Source organism: Thamnophis sirtalis, unplaced genomic scaffold (assembly GCF_051295495.1).
Source record: "Thamnophis sirtalis isolate CommonGarterSnake01/CBP01778 unplaced genomic scaffold, rThaSir2_p1.2 scaffold_3, whole genome shotgun sequence".
In the NCBI taxonomy this organism is placed as follows: Eukaryota; Metazoa; Chordata; class Lepidosauria; order Squamata; family Natricidae; genus Thamnophis; species Thamnophis sirtalis.
The window spans coordinates 31,158,644-31,170,469 of NW_028261383.1; the positions used below are offsets into that span (position 1 = coordinate 31,158,644).

The following is an 11,826-nucleotide window of genomic DNA, read 5'->3' on the forward strand; positions in this document are numbered from 1 at the left end:
GCAGGAGGCTGCAGGCAGGCCTACTAGGCCCAAAACAGGGAACGGGGAGGTGTGCCACCCCTCTGCCTGTTTTTGGACCCAGGAGGCTGCAGGGAGGCCTACTAGGCCCAAAACAGGCAACAGGGAGGTGTGCCACCCCTCTGCCTGTTTTTGGTCCCAGGAGGCTGCAGGCAGGCCTAGTAGGCCCAAAATGGGGTGCATGGGTGTGTGTTGCACACGCATTGCATTATGGGTGTGGGCGCTCGCTCTCAGCATGCGATGACAAAAAGGTTAGCCATCACTGCCCTAGGCCTAGAATGGAAATGTTTCTCTCCAAGTTCACAGTTTCTCTTTGAGAGGGAAAGGCTCCAAATATTCAAAGGAGGACCAAGCCTTTTCTTCTTTGTAGCGGCAGAACTGAAATCACACTCTTTCTCCAAAATGGCAGCATTTAGCACTGCTAGAAGGAAGAGCCTCAGTTGGCGAAAAGTTTGATGACATTTGATGAAAGGTGTGATTGCGTGCAGCCATAATTGGTTGGTTGAGAAAATCTCTGTGTGCAAATGCTGATTGTACAAAAGGAAGGAGTTTATGCAGTTGGGAAGTTGACTAATTTCCTATTGTTTCCTGAGCATTTCTGTTATGTATTGTATATAGTGTACAAAGTGTCAGTTGAAGTTCTCAGTCTGGTCCTCTGTTGGAGCCGGAAAATACTCTCTCCTGATTGGTTGTTTGGCTGACAAATTTCCTATAAAAGGAGCTCTGTCAGGTAGGGAGTTCAGTTGCCTCACAGGCAGTATTGAATAAAGAGCTGTTGGAAATCACTCTGGGCTCACCTCCATTCTTCACCCAGAACTTAACAGTTCCCATACCAGTAGAAAACAGAAAACAAAGAAGCTGAGATGTCAGGATTCAAACAGTTGGGCACCTGTTGCATAACAGCGAAGTCCATGGGAAATGGGAAGCCAGATTCACCTCAGTGATTCACTCAATGAGGCAACAAAGGTCGTAAAATGGGGCAAAACTCAAATGTCTCACTGAACAACACAAATGTCGGGTTCAATTGTGATCATAAGTCAAAGACCATCTTTATTCATTTACATTTTTTGGCCTCCTGACGCCAGTTGGACTTCTTATCCCAATATAGTTTTCAATTGTTTCAAAGTTTGGTGGTGAACAGCATGTTAGCTGAGGAGGAAGAGCTCCTGGTGTTGTTCTAAGCATCAAACCTGGAAAAAGCATGCAGAAAAAAAAGCAGAAAGGTTATTCTCCAGCAATTGCCCAAGCTTTGAGAAATAATGTGTTGATGAAAGAAATGTCCTTCTGGATTCGGCTCCAAGTGGGGAAAAAGACACTGGAGACATGGAGGCTGCTTGGAAAGATGCTTTATTGTGGACAGGACCACATGGCTTGAGTCCTGAACAGAAAAGGTGATCACATGCTTCAGTGTTGGTGGAGAAGAAGAGAAGGAAGGATAAGATGCTGAGTCCCTGGTTTTATCCCCCTTTGGCCTTTGATCTTGAGCTTGTATTCTGATTGGTTGTCAAACTCCCATGGGGCCATGCAGGGGCAACTCTCTAGGCTCCATTTTGAATCCAGATTTTGTTGAGTTCTCAGATGCCATGTGGGGAGTTGGATAAAGGGCCAATATTATCATGCCTTAATCCCATCTCCCTGGAGCTGAAGTGGAGAACTCTTTATGATGTAAAGGGACTAGCTTTGCCTTCTTAATGGCCCATTGACAAAAGGGGGGAGCCAGGAAGCTGCAGGAAGTTTCTCTTTAAAACGTTTCTCCCTTTTCACATCCAGAGAAATATTCTGCCTTTTCAATATTTCCTAGGATATTTCATTTTTCTGGGAGAGGGATGGGTGATAACTTCCTACAGTGTGAAGGAAAATGAAGTGAAATTCCAAGGTCGTTTTGCTTTGGGAAATGAGGCAGCCCTGTGGCTTTGCAAAGCAGCTCTGAGAGAGACCTTTGCTGGCTCAGTCAGATTTCAAGCAAAGCGAAACATCTTTTCCTTCCTTCCCTCGTTTTAATAATAAACCTCCATCTGTTATTAATTTTAGAGGCAGAAGAGGGCGCTAGTGCTTAGAAGAGAGGGAGCTTTGAAAGTCCTCCTATACTACGATTTAGAAACAGAAACTAAATAATTTGTTTTTTTCATTTGGTAGCACACTCCGGCGAGGTAAGAATATTTTTCTCTCAATCTTTTGCAAGCTTATAAAATGAGCACAAAACGTTTGCTTTTTGGGTAGTTTGTTTTTATTTTGATCGTTTTAGCCAAACTGCTTTTGTTTTCTTAAATATCAATGGGTTCTAATTAAGACATTCCTCTAAGTTAATTTAAGGGAACTAGTTTAGTGTGCTAGTTAAGGCATCGGGCTAGAAACTGGGAGACTGAGTTTTAGTGATGCCTTAGACGTGAAGCCATCTAGGTGATCTTGGAACAGGCCCCCTCCCTCGGTCCTAGAAAGAAAAGGCAGACAAGGGCAAACTGCTTCCAAAATCTTGCCAAGAAATCCAGGAATTGCCAGGAATCAATAGTGACTGGAAGGCAACTGAGTCCATTTATCCCAACTTGGTAAATACAGTTCTTTATCTGTCATTGAAGAATCCCTGTGACCAAGGATGGAGAGATTAACTATTTCTCTTGTAAGGAGGAGAAATTGTAAATGCGAAAATCCTCCTGTTCACAGCTTTTTAAGACACTCAGAAATCAATCAATCAGAATGGAGCTGGAAGGGACCTTGGAGGTCCTCTAGTTCAACCCCCTGCTCAAGCAGGAGACTTTATACAATTTAAGACAAGTGGCTGTCCAGTAAAACCCCTTAAAAACCTTCTAAAAACCTCCAGTGATGAAGCACCCAGAATTTCTGGAGGCAAAGCTGTGCTGCTGGTTAATTGTTCTCACTGTTAGGAAGCTTTTCCATAGTTGCTTATCTCCTTGATTAGTTTCCATCCATTGTTTCTTGTGTTGAAAGAAATGTCCTTCTGGGTTCGGCTCCAAGAGTGAGGGACGTGTGAGAAAAATATATTTGATGTTCTACTCTTGCCTTCAGCTAGAGATCCCCAATGTTTTGAAGTTAGGAACCAACTTGGAATTTTAACTGAACCTAATTGATACCAAAATCCACCTTCTCAAAGTTTTCTTTTTATGGTGTACATAGATCCATGGATAGAGATTGATACTGTGAACGGGGCTTTTCAAGTTCCTTATGAAAAAAAAATATTGAAAAAGGTCCTTATCTAAGTCTCCTAGCAGTCATGGGATAAGAAGATTTTTTTATGTGGTGAAATCAGAAAGCAAGAAATAGGATTAATTAGTGGGGGTAAGGGTTCTTGGGAAAGGAATTTAAAAATTGCTGCTTTTAAATTGTTCATAAATTATTTTGACTTGAAAGCATTGAACATTCCTGGATGATAGCAACCTTTTCAAGGAATCAGAAACCAAAATGATTCTGAACCATTCCGGAAAGATCACTTTGAACCCAGTGAAAGGTCAACCGAATAGCAAAAGCCATTTGTAAGTAAGAAACAACCTGGGTCAGATGTTTTGGCTGGCCCACCAAACAGCTGCCATCAGCCTCCTCTTGGTCTAGAGATAGTTTTGCCTGACATTGGGGGCCTTTTGTAGCACAGAGGTCAGGTAAACTTATTATCTATAGAGCTGTAGTGACGCAGTGGTTAGAGTGCAGTATTGCAGGCTACTTCTGCTGACTGCCGGCTGCCTACAATTTGGCAGATCGAATCCCACCAGGCTCAAGGTTGACTCAGCCTTCCATCCTTCCGAAGTGGGTAAAATGAGGACTCAGATTGTTGGGGGCAAGAGGCTGACTCTAAACCATTTAGAATAAGCTGTACAAGCACTGTGAAGCTGTATATAAGTCTAAGTGCTATTGCCATCTTGTACGTTGTATAAAAATGAAGCAGAATGATTCAGCTTCTCTAGAGCAGGTCTAGTTATGAGTCATGGCTGCCCCTGGTCAGGCTTCAGAGGGTGGGATTCAGACAGCCTCCTCCTCCTCTTTGCAACTGGGTCTACTTTAAAGGGACGATGCACCACAGTTCCTTCTCTTGGGGAAATTCACGAACATGAGAATCCAATTTTAATATTCTTCTCTTGCCTTCAGCTAGCGCTCCACAATGTTTTTAGAAGGTAGAAGAACTAGGCCAAGATAGAAAGTTTTAATGTACCATTGATTCCAGAGGTCATGTTTCGTCAAAGGGCTTGTCACCACCGTAATTGCAGGTAGTCCTCAAGTTACAACAGTTCATTTAGTGACCATTTGAAGTTACAACGGCACTGAAAAAAGTCACTTATGATCGTTTTTCACATTTATGACCATTGCAACATGCCCATGGTCACATGATCAAAATCCGGACACTTGGCAACCGACTTGTGTTTGTGACAGTTGCAATGTCCCAGGGTCATGTGACTACCTTTTGTGACTTTCTAACAAGCAGAGTCAATAGGGAAGCCAGAGTCACTTAACATCTGGGTTATTAATTTTACACCGCCAGTGATTCAATTCAATTCAAACCTTTGTCGGAGTACAACATGTGTACAATAAGATTGGCTGAGCCTCCCTTCATGCAAACCCCCCCCCCCCCCACACACACAATACAACTCACAGTGAAAGACCGAAAAAAAATCCCTAGCCCAGTGAATCCTACTAAGTCATTAAGATTCATTTAACGACTGTGGCAGGAAAGATCATAAAATGGGGCAAAATTCACTTAACAAGTGTCTCACTTAACAACAATTTGGGTTCAATTGTGGTCGTAGGTCGAGGGCTACTTGTATTAATTCTTGCCACGTTGACTCTTGGCAGTTACTTGGACAAGTCCCTGCAGTATATTTGGCATCATTTTTTTCAGACGTAGCTTGCCATTTGCTTTCTCTTTCCTAGGGTGGGTGAGAAGGTCTGGCCTAAGATCATCCAGTTGGTTTTTATGCCTAAGGCAGGACTAGAACTCAAGATCTTCTAATTTCTAATCTGGTGCTTTTAACCAGTATGCCTAATTTGTGCTCATATAGTACCAAAGGTCATAAGAAAGTTCAGTGTTGGTATCTTCCACCCAAGAGCTGGTGGCCTAGCAGTTAAGACGATGGGCTGTCAACCGTAAGATCAGCAGTTCTAGACCCAAGTAGTAATGTATGATGGGGTGAGCTTCCATTCTTGTCCCAGCTCTGCCAACCTAGCAGTTTGAAAACATGTAAATGCAAGTAGATAAATAGATACCACTTCAGTGGGAAGATAACAGAATGAGCCTTGGTGGCACAGTGGTTAGAATGCAGTATTTTAGGCTACTTTTGCTGACTGCCGGCTGCCTGCAATTTGGCAGTTCAAATCCCACCAGGCTCAAAGTTGACTCAGCCTTCCAAGATTGGTAAAATGAGGACCCAGTTAGTTGGGGGCAAATATGCTGACTCTGTAAACCGTTTAGAGAGGGCTGTAAAGCACTGTGAAGTGGTATATAAGTCTAAGTGCTATTGTTATTGCTATTCTGTATGCGTCAGTGTATAGTCAGTCTGGCCACCTGACTACGGAAGTGTTTTTGGACAAAGCTGGATCCCTTGGCTAGGAAATGGGGATGAGCACCATTTCCTAGAGTCAGACTTGACTGGACAGGGCAAATCTTTACCGATCTTCTGTCTTTTGGAGCCTAAGGCACACCATTAGTTATATCATAAATCAGATCCCACCTTCTCTTTGAAATCTGCCTTGTGTTTTTTTTCCCCTCTGCAAACCAGGCTCTGCTGTGATTCAGTGAAAATATGGCCCTTGTACAAAGACATGCCCATGACAAGACATTTGAAAAAGAAGTCAGACACCATTTCAACCAAGGAATATGTGAGTTAACCTCTGTGGTCAATTGTCTGTACCAAGCAAAGGAAGATGTTAACTTTTACATACATCTAAAGAAGCACATTGAGAAGGCTACGGAGGAGTTGGGCAGGACAGAAGAATTGATCCTGTGGGACCTGAAGAATGTGGATTCAATGACTTCTGAGATTATGGTCTCAAAGAAAAAACTCGTGGATGAACAGAAAGCCAAAAAGAGCGAGCTTGTCAATTTCCAGAACCTTCAGAAGGATTTGCAAAAACGGGGTGAGTTGCAAAGAGAAGACTATAAACACCAAAAAGCAATGAAGGAAAAAGCAAAAAGGGATAGAGAACGCGCAATGGAAGAAATGAGAGAACAAGAAAGGCGGAAAGATAAGGCCTTGAGGTCCATGTTGGTACCAATTGTGGGAACTATTATTGGTGAGTATTAACAACACCCTAAATATGTCAAAAACATGCGCTGGATGAAATACTTTGGGGTGCTCAGGCACACAATCGACTGATCTCTCATTAAAGCAACCACATCTCTTTTAGGCTTCCATGGAGTTGACTTAATGAGTCACACTGATACCATATGTCAGGGTTCTATGTAATACACTCATAACAAGCAGAACTCTGAGGCAAGCAGTTTCCTCAAAGAACAGGTTTATTGGATATATCACATTGGCACTGGCTAGTGAAAACCGACTCTAAAGGTTCCCACGGTTTTTAACTAATTAAAAGTAAAAGTTTTCCTCCTTTCCCAAAAAATCAGTCACATGGTCCAATGAAGGTGCTTCTGGTTGCTTGGGAACTTCACTCCTCCTCTCTTCAACCACCTGTGGGAATGTCCTTGGTCCACAGGGGAAAGTTTTTTGTTTTGGCTACAAAACCCCAGCTATCTCTAGTCCCCCCCCCCCCATCCCTCAGCTCCAGCGTGGCAGCACTGAAACCTCCAAAATGGCCTCAATCAGGCTAGCTTCAGAATTGACACCATGCTTGCTTTAATAAGTTGGTTTCCTTGCAGTCTCTCATCCAAATGTTAACTAGACTCAACCCTGCTTAGTTGTCAGGCCTGCAGCCATCTTTTCTTTTGAGTCTTTGGCCTGCCACACTTTCTATTATTCTACTATGCATTTTCTATTGTGGGGATTGTAGGAGTGAGATGCGATGTAGCCATAACAAAATTCTTTCTAGAAAGCCAAGGTCATCCTTTGTCTTTGCACCTGACCGGAACTGGATGGGTGGAACTGCCAGCATGGCAGTGGGAGATTGGACCGTGTGATGGACTTGTGGGTGTGGGGGCAAGATCTTGAACTTTCAACTGGGTGAGGAAAACCGGGGAGCTTTCAGATTTGGGCTTTCCCAGATACGCCAACATGGCTCTCCTAATAAATTGGACCTTTGCCTTGGACTCTGATTTACTTTTGGATGCTATTTGGAACACTGACATTAGGTTTCTTCCAGATCAGCGAAGATTGGTCTTCTGATAGGTAATTGCAGAATCGAACACATGGTTTTGACATATTGTAGGCCACTTGCATTTGGCCTACAATATGGTTGTGACTTTTGTGGTGAGACTACGGATTCCTATCTCTTTAGCTCAGGATGCAAATTGTTGCTGGCCGATTAAATTTTAATACAGGTAGTCCTCGACTTATGACCACAAATGAGCCCAAAATTACTATTGTGAAGTGAGACACTTATTAAGTGAGTTTTGTCCCCTTTTACAGCCTTTCTTGTCACAGTTGTTAAGTGGATCACTGTGATTGATAGTGAGCCGGTTGTTAAATGAATCTGACTTCTCCATTGACTTTGCTTTTCCGAAGGTGACCAAAAGTGACCATGTAACCTGGGGAAACAGCAACAGTCATAAATATGAACCAGATGCCAAGCATCTGAAGTTGGATCACACGATCATGGGGATGCTGCAAAGGTCGTAACTGTGAAAAACAGTCATAAGTCCCTTATGTGAATTAACCACATTGGCAAGTTGGCTGCAATGAGTTGGCTGTGGCAAGTTGTCCTACCTAGATTCCCAAGCTGAGACATGATAGTTCAGCTGCTGCCACAGTTAAAGAGCAAGGAATCTTCTAAATGTATGTGGAACGATCTTGGTTGGAAAAACTTGTTGGCTACCTGTTAACATCCCCTGATTTTTGTCTTTGTCTCATTATCAGGGGGTATTCAGGCTATCGACGCTCACATGTCTCAGAAGGCAGCTGAGGAAAAGGCCGATGAGGCACAGGAAATGGTAAACGATTATCATGCCAAGGAACAGAAGGCTCTGGACCAAGTTGCCAAATGTGAGAACCAGTTGAAAGATCAAGAAAGTAAAATTAAGGAGACCCAGAAACAACTTAAAGAGATGGAAGAGCAAAAAAAGCAGCTGACCAAGTTCCACAAGGATGTTCTGAGTCTGCAGGAGGCCCTCAGGGGCTGCTCCAACCTGGTGGGGACCCTGCATTCTGAAGCCAATGCGGTTCGGGTGACAAGCCAGTATGTGTTCATTTACAATGCCTTGAAGCCTCAAATCGATAGTATCACGCATCACATGCTTCCCTTCCTGGATGCGAAAAATCCCGAGCACCGGCTGCCCCAAGATTAGACGAAGTATCAAGAAATTGCAGTTTTTCTCTGAGACCCCAAGTACTTTGGCCAGAAATACTTACACTCTTAAGGAAATGCTCGGTGACCAGGATGTGCATAGATACTTTGTCATTGGTTTTGTCATCCTGGCCTTGCTCTGGGCAACTGGCTTGTTGTACAAAATCCTTCTGGTTATTTTAATTGGCTGTATCGTTTTCTGTTTCCTCGCTTAGTAGCTCTCTATTTAAGGAGCACCTCCCATTCTGTGAATCTGCTCCAATACAGATAGTCCTTGACTTACGACCACAATTGAGCCCAAAACTTAAGTTGCTAAGTGAGGAATTTGTTACGTGAGTTTGCCCCACTTTACGACCTTTCTTGTTGCAGTTGTTAAGCGAATCACTGCAGTTGTTAAATTAGTCACGTTAAGTTGTTAAATGAGTGATGTTAAGTTGTCCCCATTGACTTTGCTTGTTGGAAGGTCGCAAAAGTGGATCACATGACCCCATAACACTGCAACCGTCATAAATGTGAGTCGATTTTCCAGCATTCGAATGTAAATCACGTGACGATGAGGATGCTGCAATAGTCGTAAGTGTGAAAAATGATCATAAATCACTTTTTTCAGTGCTGTTGTAACTTTGAACGGTCATTAAGTGACTGTTGTAAGTCAAGGACTACCTGTATTTATATCAGCAGGAAAGATCATTTGAGGATGCTTCTACGGCCAAAAAAACTGGCCCAGGCCGGATGAGGCCTCTCTGGAAGTTTCCAGGCTGCACATGCCCTTCCAGGGGAGTTGTTCTTGGCCCCTACATTAGTAGAAAAATGGAAAGAAGACACAATATATTTCTTTTAGCAAATTTAGATCAGCTAATATACAGGTAGTCTCAACGTATGACCACAATTGAGTCCAAAATTTATATTGCTAAGTGAAAAATTTGTCAAATGAGTTTTTCCCCATTTTATGATTTTTCTTGCCATATTTGTTAAGTGAATCACTGTAGTTATTAAATTAGTTACATGGTTGTTAAATGAATCTGGTTTCCCCATTGACTTTGCTTGTCAGAAGTTCGCAAAAGGTAATCACATGACCCCGAGACTGCAACCGTCATAAATATGAGTCAGTTATCAAACATGCAAATGTAAATCACATGACCCTGGGGATGTTGCAATGGTCATAAGTGTGAAAATGGTCGTACGTCACTTTTTTCAGTGCTGTAATAACTTTGGTCACTAAGCAAACGGTCATAAGTCAAGGACTACCTGTAATTGTGCGACTTATATTTTTTGCTTTAAACTATTTTTATTTTAAATATTATCAATTGCTTTCTCTTTATAAAAACACACTGGTGGGCTATTAATCCAGTAAAGTAGGGGTGTCAAACTCGCAGCCAGTGGGCCGGATGCGTCATATGTTGGCCACACCAACCTCCGGTTTAGCGAAGAAGGGAAAAGTCATGATACGTCGCGTGATGACATGGCAACGGACGTTTGACACCCCTACAGTAAAGGAAAAAAATAGTTGTAATTAACCTATAAACTCCTAAACTCTCACAGTTTGCCTGCTTGTAACCTTCAATTGGGGGAAGTTATATGTTAGAGGGCAACAGTTTTTGAATTGTCATAACTCAAATGGGCTAACTTAAAGAATGCATTGAAAATCTGGAATTCATTATTGAAATTTGGGGAAATCGGGGCTGCTTCAGCACCACTGCGCCTTCTGACTACACTTCCCAGAAACCCAGAGCTTGTGTGGTGCAAGGCAGCGATGTCGTATCCCTACCCTCTTTTCCACCACTCTGATCTCTGCACCTAATTGGCTGGTGACAATGCCCAACCGACAAATGGCGATTGGCTATTTTTGAACCAAGGCTAAAGTTCGAAATATCTCAATGGAGCTGGAGAGCAACTTGGAAGTCTGCTGACAAGCTGGCTGGAGGGTGTTGCTGTCGATGGGTGAGCCCTCTTCCTTCCTAGAAAGAAGGAGCCCTTGGGTACATACCAGGATGGGGAATGGGGGTGCAGTTTTTCTTGGGGTTCATAGTTTTCACCAGTTTGTGCTAATATGATGTTTCCAATAAAATTGTTCTCTGAGGAATCAATCTGCCTTGGAGTTTTGCTTTTAGTGGGTGCATTACTTGAATGTTGACAACATGGCCTATACCCGTGATGGTGAATGTGGGCACGCACGCCATCGCCAGCTGCTCTTCTGGTTTACGGTGTGCATGTGGCCATTTTTTAATCTGTTTTCCAGGCCATTTTCCAGCTGTTTTTGGGGTCAAAAATGGCTCGAAAAAGGCCTGAAATTTCCCTGAAGAATGGCCCGGAAATGGCCTGTTTTTTGGCCGTTTTCCGGATTGTTTCAGGGAATTTTCAGGCCATTTTTAAAGCATTTTTGACCCCATAACCAGTTTCCTTCATTCTTTTTCTTCTCCCTCCCTCTCCTTCCTCCCTCTCCCTCCCTTCTCCCTCTCTCAAACAGACACACGCACACAGAGAAATTGGATTGGACTATCTCTCCTACCCCCTTCCCTCTCTCACTCACTCTCTCAAACAAACACAAACACAGAAGTTGGATTGGATATATTTTCCAATGGACCACCCACCCACTCACCGTTGATGACTCTGCTTAACTGTTTAAAAAAGCCTCTAAAAAGCGCCCTCTACAGGAGGAGGCAGGGGAACGATGTGCCTCACCTACGTCAGGATTTTTTGAGCTCTTAATCCTTGCTTAACTCTGCTTAAGTGATCATAAAACGCCTAAAGGCAGACTAGATGAGGCACGTCGATCTCCTGTCTCCTCTTGTAGAGGGCGCTTTTTTAGAGGCTTTTTTAAACAGTTAAGCAGAGTCATCCATGGTGACTGGCAGCAACTAACTCAGCCTGACCTCAGCTCTTGCCTTTTTCCTTTTACATTTTTTTTTCTTTTCATGATGACAGTGGTGAGGCTCTGCCTCCCCTGACTGCACGTCTCTGTCAGGGACACTGCAACAGTCTTAAGTGCAAGGACCAGCTGTAAAATTACTTTTTTGTTGCCAGATAGCTTTGAATGCTCACTAAACGGGGCAGTCAGTCAGCGAGGACTTTCTATAGGAAATTTCCAACAGCAGGGTCACAAAGCTGTATCAATCCAGCCACAACTGGGTCACCATCATTTGTGGTTATTTGTGTGCATGTGTCCGTCCAACATCTTGCTTTTTGCTTCTGCATATGCGCAGAAGCATTTTGTTTTATTACTGCGCATGCTTCCCTAAGGGAACCAGCGGTAGCAGCAGCCGAAACCCACCCCTGGTGTGTGTGTGTGTGTGTGTGTGAAGAGACCAATTTCAAAGTAAGCCCCTGTACAGTACATAGTCCTAGCCGTCTCAAAATCATTGGCCTAAAGCCCTAGTTCTGACTGCAGATAGTCATTTCAAAGTTTTA

General features: G+C 43.2%; 1 protein-coding gene across 1 annotated transcript; it reads left to right on the forward strand.

Annotated features, from left to right (window-relative positions):
- The first annotated feature begins 5,762 nt into the window (after window positions 1–5,762).
- LOC106553484 (uncharacterized) lies at window positions 5,763–9,023 on the forward strand. The gene is given in 3 exon segments (XM_014071988.2): window positions 5,763–6,252; window positions 7,992–8,406; window positions 8,408–9,023. Coding segments are annotated over 3 exon segments (1,131 nt in total). The 3' UTR covers window positions 8,634–9,023.
- Window positions 9,024–11,826: the final 2,803 nt, after the last annotated feature.